This window comes from Microcebus murinus, chromosome 5, assembly GCF_040939455.1.
Source record: "Microcebus murinus isolate Inina chromosome 5, M.murinus_Inina_mat1.0, whole genome shotgun sequence".
Classification (NCBI taxonomy): Eukaryota; Metazoa; Chordata; class Mammalia; order Primates; family Cheirogaleidae; genus Microcebus; species Microcebus murinus.
The window spans coordinates 57,379,413-57,401,814 of record NC_134108.1 but is presented as its reverse complement, the minus strand read 5'-3'; the positions used below and the strand labels follow the sequence as shown (position 1 = coordinate 57,401,814).

The following is a 22,402-nucleotide window of genomic DNA, read 5'->3' as shown; positions in this document are numbered from 1 at the left end:
CCTTCTGCCACATGATGACACAGCTATAAGGCCTTTGCCAGATGCCAGTTCCATACTCTTGGACTTTTGAGCCTCCAGAACTGTAGGAAATAAATTTCCTTTCTTTACAAATTACCCAGTCTGTGGTATTTTGTTATAGCAAAATAAAACAACTAAGACCACAGATTCCTAAATGCACAGCAGTGATGTATTGGATTCAAAGGATATCTTTATTTTTAAAAATCAAATACCAGTTTTCAAGAGAATGGTGCCTATTTTAATAATAACTTAAACATTTGTTTTCATTCTCCAAATATTTTTGGTAAAATAAAATCAATCATAGCTCCATTTTAAAGGTTTATTTATTTGTACAAACCTCTCAAATATAAAAATGGATACAAATTACAAGGAAATCTAAAATATCAACACCTCACCCACTGAATAGCACACAGACCCTACGAGGTTATAGATTGCACTGCCATCTCCGAGCAGAAGTTCCAAAGGAAGCAAACCAACATCTTCCATTTGTTAGTAGTACCACCCAGGAACTGCTGTAAGCTGTGAGTAATGAGATTCCCCCCTCACCCACCCAAGTGGTGGTTTAGACACTAAGGTTTATTTTCACATAAAAGAAGTCCAGACACAGGTAATCCAGTGTTGGTGTTGTCGTTCCATCAAGTCCTCTGTGATCCTGCTTCCTGCTATGTTTTTGTTTGGCCATCCTCAGCATATGGCTTCCTTCACATTGTCATTTTATGGCCCAAGATGGGTTGTACAGCCCCAGAAATCATGTCTGCATTTCAGACATGAGGAAAGGCAAAAGGGAGTTGAGATGGCTCCTTAGTCTCACATCCACTTCTTATAGCATATTGATGAGAACTTACATAGCCACCCCTAGCTATAAAGAATCTGGGATGCACACTCTTTGGTTCATATAGCAATGTAACCAGGAGTAATGTAATGTAATCAGGCTTCTGTTAGAAGATGGGAGAATGGATGCTTAGAGTAAATATACTAATAGAAGACTCTGCCACAGTGACTAAGACAATGTAGTGAAATTGCATCATGCTTATGAAAACCTTTCAACTACAACTGGGAATATCCTACCTTCTGGCTCCATCCTTTGCCTATATCTAAATCTGAAGCTCATTTTCCCAGCCTTCTTTTTTGCATCTAGGACATTGCAGTATGGCTTGGGCTCTAAATCAGACACTACCACCCAGGACTTTGATTTGGAAGTAAGTAAAGTAAAAAAGCAAATGCATATGTGGAATCCCTTTTTGTGAGGGCAGCAGCAGAGATACCAAACTTCCAGAGGCAGCAATGACAGAGGTCCATGCTCAGAGATGGTAGTGCAATCTACAATCTTGTAGGGTCTGTGTGCTATTCAGTGGGAGAGGTGTCTCCAGTGGAGCCATCATGTGGTTTAATTTGGGCAGTTTTCCTGGGGGAGTAGTTTTCAAGCCAGTATTTCTTGCATTTACATAGAATCAGGACCACTTAATATTCTTTTCTTTTTCAGCCATTCACAGAAGGTTTTTGATGTTTGTACCTCTATTTATTTGCCAGGGCTGCCATAACAAAGTGCCACAAACTGGATGGCTTTAATAACAGAAATTTGCTTCACAGGTTTCTGAAGGCCAGAAGTCCAAAGTCAAGGTTTTGACAGGGTTGCTCCCTTCTGAGGGCTGTGAGGAAGGGATCTGTTCCAGGCCTCTCTCCTTGGGCTTGTAGATGGCTGTCTTTATGCTCACATGACAGTCTCTCTGTATGCATGTCTGTGCAAATTTCCTCTTTTTATGAGGATACCAGTTATATTGGATTAGGGCCCACTATAATAACTTCATTTTGTCTTGACTACCTTTAGAAAGACCCTATTTCCAAAAAAGGTTACATTCTGAGGTACTGGTGGTTAAGACTTTAACATATGAATTTTGGGGGACACAATTCAACCCATAACAGTACCTAATAACCCTCACTGATCCAGGCATGTCTTGGGACATCAAACTAGGGGCATAGTAACCATAAACTCAGTGATAATATCTAAAACTCTTCTCCCCCCACTTCCCAACATAACTTCAAGACTCAAAGGTCAAAGATGATTATAGAATAACTTCACTGATCTTTTAACAGGGAAGATATTTGCACTAATAAAATGAATTTAGGCCATTTATAATTGGCTTAGGTGCAGACCACATTTAGTGTTCCTATTTCAATTGAGGAGAGTTTTATTCAATGCCACAGGATTAGCATTTTTTATTGTGAAGGCTTTGGACACTGCCTGTGGGTTTCTTAGGCCTCTCAGGGTACCACTGTAGCTGTGAAGTTTCCACACAGCCATTTAAATTGTATGTGCTGAAACTCAGCACATTCTCTCTGGCTCATCTCTGCTTTAGATTCTGAAAAGATCACAGAACCAAAACAACTTGCTTGTTTCTTTTCTCTCAGGTTTCAACGCAATATTTATAACAAGCAAACCACTAGCAGCCCCATATCCCCTCTCCCCTATTGGACTTTTAAAAAAAATCTCATTTTAAAATAACATTTTATTTTGAAAATGTTTCAACACATACAAAAATAGAGAGAATATTGTAATGAACCCCCATATGCTCATCACTCTAACTTGACAATTATCAACTTACGGCCAATTTTGTTTCATCCATATCTAATAGTTCTCAAACAAGGGTGATTTTGTTCTCTGGGGACATTTGGCAATACCTAGCATCACAGTAGGGGAGAGATATTACTGGCATCTAGTGGGTAGGGACAAGGAGGTTGCTAAATATCATATAATGACAGAACAGCCCTTACAGCAAAGAATTATCCAGTCCAAAATGTCAATAGTACTAAGGTTGAAAAATCCTGATCTATACCTGTACCCACTGCCCTTAGAATTATTTGAAGCAAATCCCAGACATCATATTTCATCTATAAATATTTCAGTGTGTGTCTGAAAAATGAGGATTTAAAACAATATAACCATACTACAATTATTCCACTTAAAATCAACATTAATTTCTGGTATCATTAAATATCTAGTCAGTGTTCTAGAGAAATCAAGGAGTAATCTGCAATGGCCTAGTCTTAAAAATCACACACTTTCAGTTCTGCAGTATTCTCTTGGTTACTAGCAAGTCATTAAATCTTGCACACTCAAAATTTCAACTTTTGAGGTGAGAATTGTTAAAGAATCTATGGACATATTTTTAAACTATTACATACTTTAAGTCTCTTTAAATCTATTGATTCCCCTTCCCTTTTCTTTTTCCCCTTGCAACTTATTTGTTAGAAATAAAAACAGGCCATTTGTCCAGTAGAGGGTCCCCAGTCTATTCTTCTGTTTTGCTTTGTTTTTGCTGATTGAATCTCATGGATTTGTTTATCAAGTTCATCTGTCCTATTTCCTATTATCAGAACAATCAGATTCAGGTTTGATTCTATTTGTTTGCTTACTTGCTTGTTTTGGCAAGACAATTTAATAGGCTTTGTCTCATATTCCATTCAGAGGCACATAACATGTAGTTGTGTTGCTTTTTGTGACCATCATTGATTATCACTGCCTAGATCCATTATTTGGCTAAGGGTTGGAAAACAATGGTATTTGAATTCTGAAAGTCTTTCTTCATTTAGTAGGTAGAATGTATCTATAAGAGAGGCTTCTTCTCATCAATTATTTGCTGCCCTGAGCTATGCATGACTATATCTTTTGTGACTGGCCAAGTGGCCTCTAGTGTCAGAAGTTCTTTTCTATTTATCATATATACATTTCCCAGCCTAATAGTATAGGACCTTATCATAGGGCTCAATAAATGTTAAGTGTAAGTATCATTATAAAAATATCAATCAATAACATTTCTGAGTATATCCTATGTCCTGAGTGCTATGCTTAGCATTTGTGAAGTAAGTCTGTTTATTCATATGAATCAGATGAAGAAACTGGAGAATAGGAAAGTTGCCCTTGCTCAAGTTCATGTGGCTAAGTGCCAGAAGCAGGGTATTAATCTAAGCAGTTTGACACTAGAGCCCATGCTCTCAACTACTAGGACATGTTGTGATAACTTAATGATCATAGAGAAGTATAGATACATGAAGTAAATTAAACCTCCTGAATGCAGTGTGATCAAGTATAAATGGCCTGGGCTTTACCCTGAGAAAGATGTGGGAGAAATTCTGTCTCTATTATTTATTGTGTGACCTTAACAAGTTGCTTAGCCTCTCTGAACTTTTCTCATTGGTAAAAGATAGATAAATTCTACATCATAATGTTGTCATGGTAGTTAAACCTAATAGCCTATTGTGTGTTGGGCATTTAAAAAGTTATGAAAAGATATATGTGTGCTCAATAAATTAATAAGTTAGAATATGGGCAATGGATTTGAATAGACATTTATCCAAAGAAGATATAGGAATGGGAAGAAGCACATGAAAGGGTGCTTGAGCATTAGTCATTTAGTCATTAGAAAAATGCAAATCAAAACTACAACAAGATACCACTTCATCCCTACTAGGATGGCTATGATTAAAAAGACAGATAATAAGAAGTGTTGGTGAGGATGTGAAGAAACTGGAACCCTCATACACTGTTGGTGGGAGTGAAGAATTGTGCAACTGCTCTGGAAGGCTGTTTGACAGTTCTTAAAAGAATTAAACATAGAGTTATCATATGATTCATCAATTCCACTCCTAGGTATATAGCCAAAAGGAAGGAAAATATATATACACAAAAACATGTATACAAACATTCAAAACAGCATTATTCATAATAGCAAAGAAGTGAAAAGGACTCAAAGCCTATTAACTGATGAATGGATAGATAAATAAAATGTGATGTATTTCTACAATGAATATTAGTCATCCATAAAAAGGAATGAAATCTGGTACATGCTACAATGTGGATGGACCTTGAAAACATTATGCTAACTGAAATAATCCAGTCATAAAAGACTGTATGATTCCATTTATATGAAATTTCCAGAACTCAGGAGGTTGAGGATTAATTGGGAGTGATAGCTACTGTGTATGGATTTTCTTTGAGGGAAGGGGATGAAAATGTTCTTTATTTTTATTTTTATTTTTTTGAGACAGAGTCTCACTTTGTTGCCCAGGCTAGAGTGAGTGGCATGGCATCAGCCTAGCTCACAGCAACCTCAAACTCCTGGGCTGAAGTGATCCTACTGCCTCAGCCTCCTGAGTAGCTAGGACTACAGGCATGTGTCACCATGCCCGGCTAATTTTTTGTATATATATTTTTAGTTGGTCAATTAATTTCTTTCTATTTTTAGTAGAGACGGGGTCTTGCTCAGGCTGGTTTCAAACTCCTGACCTCGAACAATCCACCCGCCTCAGCCTCCCAGAGTCCTAGGATTACAGGTGTGAGCCACTACGCCCAGCCAAAATTGTTCTAAAATTAGTTTGTGTTGATGGTTGTGTAACCCTGTGAATATACTAAAAAAAAATTGAATTATACACTTTAAATGTGTGAATTGTATGGCATGTAAATTATATCTCAATAAAGCTGTTTTTAAAGGAAAAAATATGTGTACCTACATAAAATTCATTTTTTGTAACCTTACCTAAGTTTTAGGTTGTGATTATGCATGTACCTGAAAGGTTCTCTGAATGTGAATCCCCAGAGTAAAATGAAAGATAATTAAAATTCAAACATGCTTTCAGGAAACTAAAATGTATCATTGTTTGCTCATGTGTATGAATAACATGAGCATGAGTAACACGGGTAATAGCATTGTTTCAAACACATAATTAGCCATGACATTAGGGAAGTACACAAGATCCTATCAGTGAATGTACTAATTGTTATGTGGAGATGTCAGTTATGAACTTAAATTTGGTTCTTAATTCTGACATAAGCTGGAACTTTTTCTTGTTTTGTTTCTATTGCTATCATAATGATCACTTGAACTTCCTTCACTCACAGGTTAACTCAGGAGCTATAAAGCTATGTTCCAGGTAGCTTCCTCCTATTATGCACCACTTTGCAAAGCTTAAAACTGGATTTTGGGTTAAAGGAAAATCCTGTACCTTCTGAACACAGATTCACAGTTTCTTTTTTCATGAGGTGAGCCAGCTTTAGAAAGAAAGGAGGTTTTAAGGTCTGTTGAGGAACTGAAAGAGAAAATGATCCACCCATGGCTCACCACTGTTGGGGCTTGTCCCCCTGTCACATGGTCATCCCTTCTGTCCAGAATCCCCTTTGTAGTAGAAAAACACAGCTTCCCATTATGGCTAAGCCAGAGTTAGGGGTGGGTGTGGGTAATCCTGGATCCTGTGTTGTCAACCGGTGTCCCTAGAGTGAGTTTGGGAGCCTAACTTTCAGTAAGAATTCATTACAAAAGTTACTCGCTAGGCGGGGCCAGGTGGCTCACGCCTGTAATCCTAGCACTCTGGGAGGCCGAGGCGGGAGGATTGCTCAAGGTTGGGAGTTCGAAACCAGCCTGAGTAAGAGTGAGACCCGTCTCTACTATAAATAGAAAGAAATTAATTGACCAACTAATATATATAGAAAAAATTAGCCAGGCATGGTGGCACATGCCTGTAGTCCCAGCTACGCTGACGCCACGGCACTCACTCTAGCCTGGGCAACAAAGTGAAACTCTGTCTATAAATAAATAAATAAATAAATAAATAAATAAATAAATAAATAAATAAATAAATAAATAAATAAAAGTTACTGGCTATTATCCCTTCTTCAGATTCCTACATCACCATCCTTTTATTTTCTCCCTTGTTTCCCCTTACCCCTGTGTGGATTTAAAAACGTTTTTAGGCCGGGCGCGGTGGCTCAAGCCTGTAATCCTAGCACTCTGGGAGGCCGAGGAGGGCGGATTGCTCGAGGTCAGGAGTTCGAAACCAGCCTGAGCAAGAGCAAGACCCCGTCTCTACTATAAATAGAAAGAAATTAATTGGCCAACTAATATATATATATATATAAAATTAGCCGGGCATGGTGGCGCATGCCTGTAGTCCCAGCTACTCGGGAGGCTGAGGCAGGAGGATCGCTTGAGCCCAGGAGTTTGAGGTTGCTGTGAGCTAGGCTGACGCCACGGCACTCACTCTAGCCTGTGCAACAAAGTGAGACTCTGTCTCAAAAAAAAAAACAAATAAAAAATAAAAAAATAAAAAAAAACAACGTTTTTAAATCTCAAGAACAACTTTTATTTGGAAATACATTCTTATGTACCAAATCCAAAATGATACCAAAAGGGATATAGTGAGAAGTCTCCCTCCTATCCCAAGCTCAGACACCCAGAGTCTCTTACCCCTCAAGGGAACCTTTTTCCATGTGGATTTAAACACACTAAGAAACACACAAGGAAATCCAGATAATTTCAGAAGTATCTGCTCTCCCCTTCATTCTTTTTGTTCAATATTCATTTGTCTTTTCTGGCTTCTCTGCTCCTCAGGGGCTACCAGAGGCTGTCACTGTTTTTTGCTTAGACAACGGTCCCAGCCTCAGGTCCATGATAATTTTCAGCTTTTAAAAGGCCTTGTCACCTTCAGTCCAGAAACCCACCAGCAGACTATACATTTACATATATGATCTGAAAGTATAATGAATACTTATTACTAGCTTTGCAGCATAGTATGTGTATATTTTATACACACAGTCACACATCAGGAAATATTATCATTGCTTAATTTGGGTGTGAAATTTTTAACATGCAAAAAAGATATTTGTATTTCTCTTGTGACTCCCCCCATTAAAGTACCAAATTGTTCTTAAGTTATTGCTCTAGGAGAGGGTATGCTTTTGGGGTGGGGTTGGGGAGACAGATATAAAAAGAAATAAAGCCAAACTCTCCAAGGAAAGGGAAAAAAGAAAAGAAAAGAAAAGAAAGAAAGAAAGAAAGAAAAAACGTCTGGGAATCTCAAGAACATCTTTATTTCGCCTTTTAACTCTCCGCCTTTCTGATTAAAGAGTTCAGACCTGCTCCCCCGCCCGCACTCAATTATTCCCCAGCATCTTTTCTCAGAAGCTGTCACCACCACTTGCTAAACCACAGGCCCATGTGAGTGAGCCATTAGCCCGGTTGTTTTCCGTTTCGCTTTTTCTTTCCTCAGTTTCTCCCTGCAATCTTTATAAATCTCCCTTGGAGGAGGAGTGTCCGAGCGGGTGGAAGTCTGAACACAAAGCAACCTGAGAATTTCTGTCACTCTCTGCATATGCTCCTAAGTGCTTTAATCCCAATTAGGGGCGGCTGACACACGGTCCTATTCATTCCCATCAGCTCTTGAATACATTTGCCTAGAAATGAACTTCACAAATAGAGGCGCTCCTAAATGTGTCCAACAGCAAGGAAAATCGAATTGAGTGCGGGCTCATTCGGCAGCGGCCGGCAGAGAAGCGCTGAATGTGGAGGTGCCCCGAGACATTGCAATTCAGCAACACGCTCGCCTGACTTTTCTTTGCACCATGTCAACCGAAAGAACCAAGAAATAAGTTGGGGAACTCCGGTTAAAAGGCAACTTGAGAGGGATTCTGAATACTTTTATTGAGCCGTTTCCAATGGAGGACTTAAAAAACAACAAAAAAGGCACCACAAAACCCACCAGCGGCGTCCTGGCTGCGTCCTGGCTGCGAGACTGGAGCCTCCCGGCCGCCGCGCACCCACCGGCCACGCAATTAAGGGGGAAATGGCCCCTTCGCCGGCGTGTCATCTGGTGGCGTTCCCAGAGCCGGTCGCCGCCTCCCTATTCAGATCCGGCCTTAATGTCCCACCCGCGCCTCGGGGGCCGCGCAGCTGGTCCGCTTTGACCCGCTGGCCGGGCCGGCGCGGACACCCTCGGGGTACGGCCCAGGCCACCTCAGGCCAAAATTCGGCTACCGAAAGCGGGATCTGCAGGCCTCTGCCTCCCGGTCGGCCTCGCCTCTAGTCTCTGACCTCGCGCCACTCCCTCTATCCCCAGGTTCGTGACCCCGCGCCACCTGGGGACGGAGGGGTGTTTAGGGACTCCCAGACCCCGGGGTCCCCCAGACTGAGGGCCCCACAGAGCAACTAAGCCAGTCCCCCTGGGGACCAAAGCCAGAGCCTTTGCGCGGCGGAATCCGGCAGCCCCCGAGAAGCATGTTCTGGAAGGAGCCACTCAAGTCAGCCCCAAAGTCCTCTGGGGTCTCTTTTCCTCTAGGCGGAGCCCAGTCGGGTCACACGTGCTAGGCGGCCGCATCATTCCTAGCTCGGCGCCCGGCCGAGACGGAGCACGGGGCTGGGGGCCGCCCTCTCCTGGCGCAGCCGGGGCGGAAAGCGGCGCGCTGGTGGGACTTAGCCCGCCAATGCGGCCGGCGGCTGCTCTGGAACATCCAGGCCTCACCTGTTACCCGGGCGGGAGCGGCCCGCGCGGTGCGGTGGTGGGCAGGCAGCCGGACCGCCCCCAAACCGCCTTTCCCCGCACCTCGGTGTAGGAGGGATTTCGCTTTAACGGGGCCTCTGGACGCCCATTTTAAGTCGATAAAAAAAAAAGCTGAGTGGAATGTTTTGATTGAGTCTCAACATTGTCTTTGAATAAGGCTGAGACCATGTAATTAATGTGTCTTTTTAATAAGGGACAATACGGCCGTTCAAGCTATTTAATTTCATTTAATTTTCCATCCCATTTGCTGCACAGCCCGCTTTTACTTTTAACACCCAGCCTTTCACGGCCCATCTTGCTCCACTGGGCACATTAGATTGGTTTCACCCTTGCTTTTTAGGGGAGGAAAAATAAAAGAAAATGTGTTCCTTTCCTCCTTTGTGGACAATTTATTTCACTTGGGGAACTTCAACTCCGAGCCACAGGACAGAATAAAACTCGGCGAGCTGGTGTGAATGCCTCTGGCGCAGTCTCTTTCTTCTCGTGGGGCTGGGAACCAGCCACAATTGGCTATATTAATAAATAACTTTCCTCACAGTCGGCCTTTACATGGTCCTATTGATAAAATTGTTCGCGTGTCGTTCACGCTTTTTCACTCATTAAGGAGGGCCAGGGAGGCGCCCCGAACCCAGGCCCCGCGTTCGCCCCTTCCCGCTCACAGTGCTGGTAATTTAAGCTGGGTGTCATCCCGGAGTCGCCAGGCCAGAGGTTAGAGGGACATGTTCATGGCTTAAATTTATTGCCCTCGACTCTTCGGAGCGGCTTCCTCTCCTCCTTCCCTCCCTCGGCTTTTGCCATTCATGGGCCCCGGGATCAAAGGCTCCCTTCTGTCTGTGGAGAGCAGCCTTCGAAGCCTGCAGAGGGGTAATTGGAGGGTTAAGAGGAAAAATCAGTGGTAGCTCCCTCAGAGAGTGGCCTGGGCACTGCCTAGCTGCACAGCCAGAGGGGCCACACAGTGTGGTCCCAAAGTGGCTCTTTTCTGCCCTGCCAGCCATATTTACACAGGCCCTGGATTTGGCACCGAGGCTGGCCATCCGCGTGCCCCCACATGGTCTCACTTGAGTTTCTTAGACTTGAGACCCTTGACCTCGTCTGGATTCTCTCATTATACAAACAAAACGAGTTTTGGAGCTTCCAGAATGCATTCACTCTACAGGTTGCTAATGACCTTGGCAACAAACCCCGGTGAACCGTGTAGAAGGATTCAAGTGTCTGTTTGCAACCATCATTCCCATTTTACAGACTAAGAGACTGAGGCTTCCAGGTCATTCATTTAAGCTTCCCAGAGTCTTGAGTGGCAGAGCACAGACTGACTGACCAGGAGTCTTTTGGCCTTGTCCAGTGTGGCAAGCAGGTTTCAAGTGAGGGGCACCACATGAAGCTTCTTTGAGGGCGCTCTTGTCAGACAAACAGCTGAGTTAGGGAGTTGCTGGTGTCGCCACCCTGCATCCTGCTGCCCTTGTTAACTAGAATCGCTCTGGCTTGTGGGTGGAGAATCGCACATTCCTGGGGCAAAGCCAGGTGGAGAAGCCAGCTAGCGTGCTGCTCAGGGTCCTCTGCCCTTTTGTGCAGTGGTTGGGCCTCTGACACCAGGCTGGAAATAAACACACTCAGGTCTCTCTGGGAAGAACTTCGTGGGGCTCATATGCTGGTTGCATGGGATTTAAGGTGTTGACTTAGCAGGGCATTGCAGGTGATGACAGAACAGTTGCAAGTATGTCATGAACTTGATTTCTTGACTACGATTTTATGAAAATAAATGTCCTCACACTAATAGGAGGCTCCTCTAAAAGAAAACAGGGAACACTCTAGTTTAATTCCAAAGTACCTGTCCTATTAGTTCACAAAATAGGTACAAGCAAGGGTTATCCCAAATGCTCACCTTGTCCTCCTTCTTGGCAACCTTGGACAGATTGTGGTGGTTCTGGTTTTTTTTTTTTTTAATAGAAAAGTCCAGTTTGTTGGTTCTGGGGAAGTTAGTCCAAGGCCCTCCTCCCCGTTTCAAACTTAAAAGCAAATCAGGGCTTGAGCTGATGGGTTGGGACGTGATTAATAACTTGCCCGCAGAATTTCTTGCTCTTCAACCGCTGGGCACTATCCCGGATGCGGGATCCCCTGCGAAGCCTTTGGCTCTACAGCCGCTTCCCACTCTCCAGAGCAAGCTAGAGTCCGGGGTGAGCCCAAGAAAAGTGATGCACAGTTCACTTCGCCTTCTCAAATTGGTCCGGAGGCTTCACATTTAGAGGCAAAATGGGACATAGGTGACCATCAAAGCGGTTCTAAATAGCCGACTGGCCTGAACCCAATCCCCTGAAATGGTAATATGGTCGTTATTTAAAAACTGTAGGTATTTTCTGGTGTTTTCCCATCAAGTACCTGCCTAATTTCTGTATGGCACACGCCAGAAATCAATAGAAGTTAACAAGTCCTCCAAACAGTCCCCATCTCTTTGTTTAATCTCCTTTACAATAAAGCCAAGGGGAGAGAATTAAAAATCTTTGAAGTAGACCAAGGCTCAAAGGAATCAGCCAAGTAGACTTAAAGTAGTCACTTATTTCCCAAAACTGGTTTGTCCGCGAACAATAAAAGGAAGTAAAATTTATGGATAAATTATACAGTGGATTTGTCACTTAAAATATCGTAACTGTCTCAGGGACAATACCCCATGCTGAGGATTAATGGTCCCGCCGGACCTTTGATTCACCAGCGCCTTTTCTTCGCCCTTGACAAATTGGATTTTTAGGAATGGGAAGGTCGCCTGGACCATTGTGTGCTAGCCATTCAGAGGCCTCGATTATGCAGGGGGCTGAGGGAACCACTCCATGTGACCCTCTCGGGTGGGACTCTGCAGCTGCTTCGCAGCGCAACTCTCTCACCAAACTCGGCGCCCTCGCGCTCGCGGTGCCAAAAGGCGCCCGCCCCGATTGAAAAGGCGCAGTACATGCCTGCCCGCGTCACTCCGCAGGCGGAGGACGCACGTCGGGGCGCGGCTCCTTGGCTCGCGCGAGGCTCGGGCTCTGTAGCTCGGGCTCTGTCACTCGCGCCGGGTGGAGGACCCGGAGCATCCGGCGCCTGCCTTGCGGCGGCAGCAACAATGCACGGAACAGCCCGCGCTGCGGCCACCAGCGTGAGTGCGGACTGCTGCATCCCTGCCGGCTTGCGCCTAGGGCCGGTGCCTGGCACCTTCAAGCTGGGCAAGTACCTGTCAGACCGCAGGGAGCCTGGGCCCAAGAAAAAGGTATTGGCTATTCTGACCTCCGCCCCCTGTCGGTTGCCTCCCTTTGCCCCGATCAGGGAAAGGGGTAGAGAGGGAAAGTGCAGGAAGGGAGTGATTGGGTACCTGCTAATTCTGCCGGGTAGAAGAGGGCTCCGATTATTTCTAGCAAGTCTAATTAACTGAGAGCTGGACAAGGGCCCGGCTGAAGGGGTAGGACGTGGCTGAGAGGGGACAGTCACCAGGTGGGGTGCACTGGATTCTCTATGTGCTGGGACCATTCGGAACTTGCTGTTTCCCCGCGCTCCGAGGTCTCCTCAAGGCGCTGGAGTCTCCCCGCGACCCTTACCTGGGGTCTGCGGCTTTTTCTGCAAACGCACCCTCTCTCTGGGAGTGCAGAGCGTCGAACACTTTTCTTCCCCTTTTTCCTTCAATATGTTAATGTGGGGCTTAAATTTGCTTTAAAATAATTTAATTCCATTTCCTCTGAAAAAATAATTTTGGGGATGTTCTCAGTTTCTAGAACCTCCCCGAATTTTTTTCTCCCGCCAATGTCTGTTTGTGGGTTTGGGGTAAATAGAGAGACGGTCAGCAAGGTGGTGGCTCTCATACGGGCTCTGAAGGCGAAGAGTGTCCACCGCCTGGGGCAACGGGTCAGAGCGCCTGCAGCAGGGCTCTAAGATTCCAGAGCCCCAACCGGCGGGCACCAGGGCCAACCCACCAGCTCTGACTCCCTAACCCCAAACAGGGTCGCGACTCCTGACCAGAGAGAAGATTTAAAGGCTCCCGCCCGCTTTGAGGGCATCCCGGCAGCCACAGGTCTGCAGACAGCAACCAGAAAATGAAGTCAGGAGTCTGGTGTAGAAGGGAGGACCTTGGCTTTAGCTTGCCGCTGCCTAGAGCTTTCTTCTAAGAAATAGCTCCCGTGCATAGCCAGCGGGATCCGCATCTTGTTCCCCTTGAAATCAACCCTTTTCCCCACCACGTCTAAAGCCAGGTTTGCTGCGCACGACGCCTTGCTCTTTAAACGAGCTTTAATTGCTTTTAAATGGCCGGCCATCTGCGGGCAAGCTTTTCCCTGCGTGCGCTTTGTTCGGAGACTTTCGATGCAAGTCTCGCCATGCAAGTCTCCCTGCACCTAAGTGCCGTGCAGCATGAACAGGGAGGCTTGAAACATTGGGGGTGGGCGCTTTGGGACTGACTTGGAAACGTCTCTACCCTGGTGTTAGGATTGCTCTCAGAACCGCAAGTGGAAGAGCTGGAGTAGGGGTGGGGGACTTCTTGGTGCAAGATGCCTCTAGGCGCGCAGGGAGAATATCCTCACCCTACAGGTTGCCAAGGTGGGAAGTGGGGAGGAGGGTACTGTTATGGTAGCCAGTCTCTCCTCTTTCTCCCTCCCCACAAGCAACGGTCCTAAGGAATTATCCTCCTCCCAGCAGCCCATAGCAGTCTGGCCAAAGCGAAAACAACCATTTTGTCGGGTGGGGTAGAGGATAAACTTTCTCTCTGGGTTGTGGTCTTGGCCATGGTGCGGCGGCGAACGACCAGTGCTTGTGTTGCAGGTGCGCATGGTGAGAGGGGAGCTGGTGGACGAGTCGGGGGGCTCCCCTCTGGAGTGGATAGGGTTAATCCGGGCAGCCAGGAACCCCCAGGAACAGACTCTGGAAGCTATTGCAGACTTACCCGGAGGACAGGTACTGCGGGCTTCTCTTCTCACATCCCTATCTCCCACGCCCCCACTCCCAAAGCCATCTCCACTAACCGTTCCCGAGGGGCCAACAATATTAAGAGCAAAGCGCTTTAGCTACAAGTCTCATTTAAACGTACCAACAATCTTATACGGTAGATACTACTGTTCTCCGTTTGAAGGATGTGGGCAGTGAGGATCAGAGATATCCAGTAGTGTTTCCAGGGTCACACAGCATCAGCGCCGGGATCTGAACCTTTCTTCTCAGTTGCTTTTTGACGAATTACCTGGGAAATGACAGAGCTGCCCTATTCCTTTCCTCCCAGATCTTCTACCGAGCGTTGCGAGACGTCCAGCCAGGGGAGGAGCTGACTGTGTGGTATTCTAACTCCTTGGCTCAGTGGTTCGACATCCCCACAACAGCGACTCCGACGCATGACGAGAAAGGTACCGCCTGAAAGGGGCCCTGGGCCAGCGTGGGTGGGCAAGAGTCCAGCTCTCCTTCAGTCTTGAGGCGAGTCCCCAGACCTGGAGGGCCTTTCTCTGGAGCTATGTAAACCTGAATTCACGCTCCCTATGTAGGCAGAGAGGCGACATCACCACTACCTTCTTAAAATCTACAGTAAATGGTAACAACAAGGATAGTAATAAACTGGCTCATAATTTATGAACCAGTCTTTATTAACTTCGTGGGGTCATCCTTTCTTACTGCATACTCAAAGAGACAATTATTTACACAATTGAGAATCAATAAAGGGGCTTTAAATCATCGTTACAGTAATTACATCATAAGTTCCAGAGAGTATAGCTCAAATCTGGAATGCTTTAACAACGTAGAAGGGCTTTTTTTCCCCCACTGGTTTTTGAGGAGAGCAATGTATTTCTACAGCATTTTAGAAGCATTACGGTACTTACAGCTGGTGAGTTGGCAGGTACTGAGGCCCTTCTATTTAAATAGTATTTATTCATTTCCCCCTCCCTACTTAAATTGAATCTGGGATGTATCCCAGTTTCTTCTCAGATTTATTTGATCCCTTCTAAAGCCAAAAGCGGATTTATGCAAATGAAGGTGCAGGAATTAAAGAGAAAAACATTTTAAAACCTTCCCTAGAACACTGAAGGACACTTCCTGTGGAAAGAAGTCTGGGAGGTGCTAGAATAGTTAAGGTTAAGGTCTTGAGAGTCGATTTTCGTGGCTTCCCTTCTGTGGCCCTTTTCCTTGCCAATAGTTTGTCTAATTTCGCCTAAAGACACATTTATTATTTAAAGTCAACAAAATGAATGCTGTGAAATATTTTAACATGCTCTCTTCCTGAATTGCCTGCTCAATCTTATCCCTTTAGAAATAGGTTTAGAGAAGTTAATACAAATATGAGAATTAGGAAACACTTCATGAATAAGATAGGATGAAGGTTGTTCAGAATGATGACTCACTTCAAGTATCACTGTTCTCTGTAAATTAATTTTATTAGTTTTGTGTGTAGATTTGTATGTACAGTATTAATTAAAATTATCCTAAAATAATTTGTTCCTTGCATCACATTATATTAAATTCTTTTGTCAATTTCTTCCAGTAAGAGAGAAGCATGATAAAAGCTCCATAGTGGAGAACTCTCAAATCTGCCAGAATAGAACAATTTGGAGGGCCACTGGCCTTTAGGGGCTAGCCACTTCTACAGAGAACACCCTTCCTTAGTTAGGCATTCCCAAATAGTACAAAAACAACTTGTTTGAGTAGTGGCCCTTATGTTTTCCTTTTGAAACTAATTGAGCCAATTGAGCTTGTGAACATCATATGGTAACAGAAGTAAAACTAAACACCATTTTCCTTTTGGGGAAAGCATAGGCTATTTTGAAACCTGACTGCTCCAGCTTGGATATTGCTGTTTGAAATCCTAACCACCTTTGGGCTACATGAAGGAAAGGAAGCAAGATCACTTATGAAGTGTGTTTGATACTCTTGGCATGATTTGGATCTCAGAGTCTAGACAGAATGTTAGTTGGTCAGGATAAACTGGAAAGGGTACATATTGAATCAGAAAACATATTTTGCTTACATCTTGGAAAGAGGAAGAAATAAGTAGGGATAGCTGCTATTCTTCCAGTACTGGCTAACTTAACTTGGTTTTAATTCATAGTAAGTATAAGGAAAATACTGCCCTTTTGTTTTAAGAACAAAGCTTACTTGGCCTTGCCTTGAGCTGAGTCTGGGGCAGGCTCCTAAAAAGAAATCTCCCTCTTTATACAGGGGTGAGGAGAGAGGGAGATTCTAAATTTAGAAGAAGGGGGATTATTTAAGATATTAAATCAACATACCTCCCCAAGAGGACAGGAAAGGTCTATTCTTTAACTCTTAAGATTTATTTTACATGAATATTCAATACAAGGTAGCAGGAATATTGAAATAGTTTTATCCAAATCTTCTACAAACAATTAGAATAGGGTCTCTTAGGCAAAACTTCCTCTCCCTTTTTTTAATTTCTGCTCTCCTTTGGCCTCAACTGGAATAAACTGCTTCTCACTTGAGTTTTCATCATTGCTATGGGGGAGACCACTTGCTTTACACAAAGCCAGAAGTTAATATACATGAAGGGAAGAAGATCTGAAATATTTTCCCATTGTTATTTCTGCAGTAATGTTTTAGAAGTTTGAGCTGCTTCTACATAAGGAGGGAGAATTTAACTTTCCCGTTAAATTTTATGAGACTGACATACTTTGAATACTTCCTTGTGGATCAACTAACTTCTTTATTGTCAGTGTTATCAGCCAACCACATTTTAAAAGAAACCCAATTGCAAGATCACCCTTCTCTTGACAGAAGTAACCTGACCCTTCTGAGTGGAGATTAATTTCTAACATGTGATTGGAATCTGTCTCATACATGTGTCTCTTGATTGTGTTCACAGACTGGCAAGATTAAAAACAAGTAATGCTAATAATATTAAACACACAAAAAAATTTGACATCAAACATGTATATTGTGCCTGGTAGAGAATTCTGCACCTGTTAAAAGCTGAGTACCTATATCACTTATATATAGTCATGTGATAAAACAAACAAATGTATCTTCTCCAAGGACTTTACTAAGCTTGTGTCTGTACAGCTATCTAGGAGTTAATTAACTTACCAAGTGGAACTGACAAGACAATGCAACATCATCCTTCTTAGAATATTATCATCAGGACATAGGATATTTTTCTTTTCTCCCATCAAATTAAATGGGGTTAAAGAGGAAATAAAGATACAAATAATTTTGAAGAATAGCGAATTATAGTCCCTATGTGGTCCTTCAGTTGGTCACGCTCCAGGAAAACCTCAGGCAAAGTGTTTAAGGCTGGGAGGGGGTGGAAAGGGTGGGTAATGGACACAAAAGACATTGTTCGATGAAAAGGAATGATTACATATGGTCCATACATACAGGATATTGTCTCGCCTGGTAATGAGGCACTCACGACCATTAGATTGGCCTTTGTTCAGTTTATCCAAACTCCTTGACATACGCCACCTATTCTGCAAACGCCAACAGATGGGCCCAGGCACAGCACAGCCTCAACACTTGATTTAAAGCAACAGCTGCTCTTTGCTCTTCCCAGGCCAGCCTGCAGGAGCAGTGCCCTTCCAACGAAGATTTTGCTCGGATGTCCCAGAGGAAGTCTTCGTTGGAAAGGCCAGGTCACTCCCCTTGGCCTCTGGGTAGTTCCAGAGGATGGAGACAGTGACAAGGGCTGGCCATTTGGGGCTTTTCTAGCTTGATACAGCGGGGCTGCCGAACTTACTTATTTGCCCTCTCTCCATACCGCTAGTCAAAACCTACGCTTTGCCTTGGGTGCGCTGGCGCTTTCTGTCTCTCTTTTTTGCCTCTCACCGGGTCGCTTTTCCTCTCTTTCTCGTGCAGGGGAGGAGCGCTACATTTGCTGGTACTGCTGGAGGACATTTAGATACCCTAACAGCCTTAAGGCACACCTGCGTTTCCACTGCGTGCTCAGCGGCGGTGGGGGCGGCGCCTTCCTGCACCATGAGCACGCGGCTCGCCAAGGCGCTGCCCCGGCGGCGGATGGCCTCGGCCTCTCCCCTAAACCGTCGGCGCCTGACTTCGCAGCGCCCTCCCAGACAGGCGCTTTGCGACCCCACCCACAGGGCCCACCACCCCCTCAGGCCTGCGGAGCGCGGGAGAGCATCAAGCGCGAGTTCTCCTCTGCGCCCTTGGCCACCTCACCGCCCCCAGGCAAGTGGGGGCCGCCCAAGAAGGGCAAGGAGCAGCTGGATCGTGCCCTAGACATGAGCGGGGCCGCCCGAGGACATAGCCACTTTGTCGGCATCGTGGGCAGCTCCCCAGCTGGGGGCAGTGGCCTCGCCTTCTACCCCGGCGTGCGCTCTGCTTTCAAGCCCGCCGGCTTGGCCAGGGCAGCGGTGGCGGCGCATGGCGACTCCTACCGGGAGGAGAGCGGCGGCAAGCATGGGGCTGGCCTAGCCTTAGGCAGGTTGCTGGGCGGGGGCCGGGCAGGCGGGCGCCCGGGGAGCGGGGAGAACCCGGCGGCGGGCGGCGCGGGCCACCATCATCACCACCACTCGCACCACCACCACCATCCCAAGTGCTTGCTCGTGGGGGACCCGCCGCCGCCGCCGCCTCCGTCTGGCCTGCCCTGCTCCGGGGCCCTGCGCGGCTTCCCTTTGCTCCCGGTCCCCCCGGAAGAGGCGTCCGCCTTCAAGCACGTGGAGCGCGCCCCGCCCGCCGCCGCCGCGCTGCCGGGAGCGCGTTACGCGCAGCTGCCCCCGGCGCCCGGGCTGCCCATTGAGCGCTGCGCTCTACCGCCCCTCGACGCGGGCGGGCTCAAGGCCTTCCCGGGTGGTGAGTGCAGCCACCTGCCCGCCGTCATGCCGGCCTTTACCGTCTATAACGGGGAGCTGCTCTACGGCTCACCAGCCACTGCCGCTTATTACCCGCTCAAACTGCACTTTGGCGGGCTGCTGAAGTATCCGGAGTCTATCTCCTACTTCAGCGGGCCCGCGGCGGCCGCCCTAAGCCCCGCCGAGCTGGGCTCCCTGGCCAGCATCGACCGAGAGATCGCCATGCACACTCAGCAGCTGTCTGAGATGGCGGCCGGGAAAGGTCGCGGCCGCCTGGACTCCGGGACGCTTCCACCGGCTGTAGTGGCGGCGGGCGGCGCTGGGGGCGGTGGCAGCGGGGGCGGCGGCGCAGGCAAGCCCAAGACCGGCCACCTGTGCCTCTACTGCGGCAAGCTGTACTCACGCAAGTACGGGCTCAAGATCCACATGCGGACGCACACAGGCTACAAGCCACTCAAGTGCAAAGTGTGCCTGCGGCCCTTCGGCGACCCCAGCAATCTCAACAAGCATATCCGGCTGCACGCCGAGGGCAACACGCCCTACCGCTGCGAGTTCTGTGGCAAGGTGCTTGTGCGCCGCCGGGACCTGGAGCGCCACGTCAAGTCCCGCCACCCCGGCCAGAGTTTGCTTGCCAAGGCGGGCGACGGCTCAGGTGCCGAGCCCGGCTATCCCCCGGAGCCGGGGGATCCCAAGAGCGAAGACAGTGACGTGGACGTCTGCTTCACGGATGACCAGAGCGACCCCGAGGCCGGGGGCGGCGGCGAGCGCGACTCCTAACGAGTCTTCTAGGGAAGAGGCTGGGGGAGGGGGCGTCTGTTCTGGGAAAAGAGAACCTCCTGCTGGCGAGAAGTGGGACTCGGTTGACAAAATCGTTTTTATTTGGGGGACGGCGCCAGACTTGGAGCAGAGAGAGGCCCCAGGTCCAGCGCTGAAACTCAAAGCAAAAGTCCAGAGGTGGCTTAAAGAAGTCCGACCACCTGGGCAGCCAGAGGGCGGCCAGTCTCCCCCAACCTCAGGCCTCTGGACTCGTTGAATAGGCTCACCCTGAATTGCACAGGCGGTCTGCTATTGGGGTTTAGGATCACATTAATGCAAACGCCCTCGAGGGCGCGGACTTTAACTGCCACGTATTTTGAAATTGTACTTTTCTGTGCAGGAAATTGTGCCTTTTGAAACGACGTTTTGTGTGTATTTTACATTAGCATTTCATTGCATAGGCAAAACAGTAGTCGCAGTTCGTTAGATGTGACATCCATACACGTGTTTCCATTTTATCTGTTCTCATGTGAAAGACTATGCCTTGCCTCATTGAACATGTAGTGGTAGCAGGTGTACAAATTGTTCAATTTGCAATTATTTATAAGAGAATAATGATAAATGTAAAATATCTAAAGCATGAATCTAAGAGCACGCAATATATAATTTTAAAGAAAATATTCTATTTGGTAGAATACAAATGTGGTGTATGTTGTTTTATAATGAATGGTGTACAGTGGATACAGTATTTTGGTCTTGGTTCCAGATTGTGCAATCTTTAAGAAAAATAAAGATACAAACGAGAGTTTGTTCACTTAGCGATTTTAGCAGATGTAGTTTAATTTGAAAGCAATTTTTGAGGAGACTTTAAAATAAGTCACAGGACACTTGAATACTTTGACTATTCATAAAATAATTTTAAGCAGTGTTGTAACAGGGAAATATAACATTTTCAATATGCGCATTTCACAGGTTCCCAAATAGCAGGCAAAACAATTGTTTTCTTAAACCATTGTTGATCATGCTAAGTGCTTTCACATTTATTGAAAGAAGCTAATGACCTTCAAGAAAAAACCCCCACATATTATCCTTTGTCAAAAAAATTATGCAACTGTAGAATTATTCTTTATTTCTTGTTGTGTTCCATTTTGACAGACTTTCCTTGGGAAACAAAAAAGGAAACTTGCATAATTCCTTTTATGATTCATACATTTTAATATTCATTCAACAAATAGTAAAGGAGGATCTATTTTGTTGGAGGTGCTGATCTATTTGCCTGACTCATAAGTTTCTTCCGTGTACTTCCAACGATCTCCTGCTTGTCAGTATTGGTCCCATTTTACAGGAGGGAAAACATACTCTTCAAGGTCACTGGGAGGCCCCTAATTAGAACAGCAAAATTAGAAGCAATGACTGTATCTACTTGTTAAAAACAATTAATGGAAGCTAATGGAAGGCTATAGTATGGAATATAATTTCATGGGCTAAAATTGGAAAGCATCTGTTCCCTTCCCCATACACACTCTGGGGTGGATTTCACCATAAGAAGTGAAGGATCAGTAAACCCCTCAGTGAAGAGCAGGCATCCTAAGAGCCCAGGTCTGCAGCACCTTTCTCAGAGGTTGGTTGGAAGATTCTGGTAGGTCACCCAAGGGTGTGGATGTGACAATGATGATTGAACTCAGTTAAAAATGCCCTTTATTTACTGACTTCTGAATGCTTTTCAAGTCTCCACCTTGTCTCCCTATTGGGAACACTGTCTCAGTTGCCTGGTGGATGACAGGAACTTTCTCTGGCACATCACAGCAGGCAGCGTGAGTAGGGGAGGGCATCTGATTTCTCTTGGTGGTCTGCAAAGATTTTCTTCTATGAGAAAACTTACGTTAGGGATTATAGATTTTTAGTGTTATCTGACCAAAAAATGTTTTGTTTTGTAAAAGAAAGCCCAAAGAGGAAAAAAATATGTGTGGATTAACATGTAAATATGGTGACAAAGATACTGCCATTTATTGAGGGCCTAATCTGTACCAGATTCTTATGCTAGTTGCAGTTCTTCTCTACGGAGGAGGACTGGGGGCTTGCTCTACCAGGTTCAGGGATGGCTCAGTCACACAGAACAGGAAGTGAACTCAGACATCTGCCTGCTAAACCTGGGCTCCAGGAGCCCAGACTTCTTACCACCTACTTAGTATTATGGACCTGCCCTTTCAACCAATTATTGCTTGAAACCAACCTACCACTGTAGAGGAATATTGGAAAACTTTTCTGTAATCAGAGCACATCCTCAAGGAAAATGAGAAAGACTGCTCAGATTTGAAACATAAAAAAAGTTATATCAGCTATTAAAGTATTACTCCCTTTTCTCATTTCCTGGCTCAGTACTAAGTCCTATAATTCTTGTTGTTTTGTGTGAAAATAGCTCATAAAGATAATAGAAATACATTAAAGATAAGCTGAGTGCTTTGGCTGGCGCCTATAGTCTGGGCTACTTGGTGAGGCAGGAGGCTCACTTGAGCCCAGGAGTTCCAGGCTGCAATGAGCTGTGATCACAC

At 45.7% G+C, this 22,402-nt stretch overlaps 3 protein-coding genes across 4 annotated transcripts in view; 1 reads left to right on the top strand and 2 right to left on the bottom strand.

The window, feature by feature from the left end:
* Nucleotides 1-22,402, bottom strand: part of USP45 (ubiquitin specific peptidase 45) — a 224,715-nt gene that overhangs the window by 149,328 nt on the left and 52,985 nt on the right. The gene's annotated exons all lie outside the window — the stretch shown is intronic.
* CCNC (cyclin C) overlaps nt 1-22,402 on the bottom strand; it is a 116,897-nt gene that overhangs the window by 41,516 nt on the left and 52,979 nt on the right. The window lies entirely within an intron of this gene.
* On the top strand, nt 12,225-20,655 carry PRDM13 (PR/SET domain 13). The gene is made up of 4 exons (XM_012738807.2): nt 12,225-12,583; nt 14,122-14,253; nt 14,573-14,693; nt 18,142-20,655. The coding sequence occupies exons 1-4, from the start codon at nt 12,287-12,289 to the stop codon at nt 19,869-19,871; spliced, it is 2,280 nt and encodes a 759-aa protein (XP_012594261.2). The 5' UTR covers nt 12,225-12,286; the 3' UTR covers nt 19,872-20,655.

Bases quoted from the DNA above. Each gene is read 5' to 3' on its own strand.
- PRDM13 (XM_012738807.2), top strand. From the start codon at position 12,287: ATGCCTGCCCGCGTCACTCCGCAGGCGGAGGACGCACGTCGGGGCGCG. The intron at 12,584-14,121 runs GTATTGGCTATT...CTTGTGTTGCAG, and splicing joins AGCCTGGGCCCAAGAAAAAG to GTGCGCATGGTGAGAGGGGA. The intron at 14,254-14,572 runs GTACTGCGGGCT...CTTTCCTCCCAG, and splicing joins CAGACTTACCCGGAGGACAG to ATCTTCTACCGAGCGTTGCG.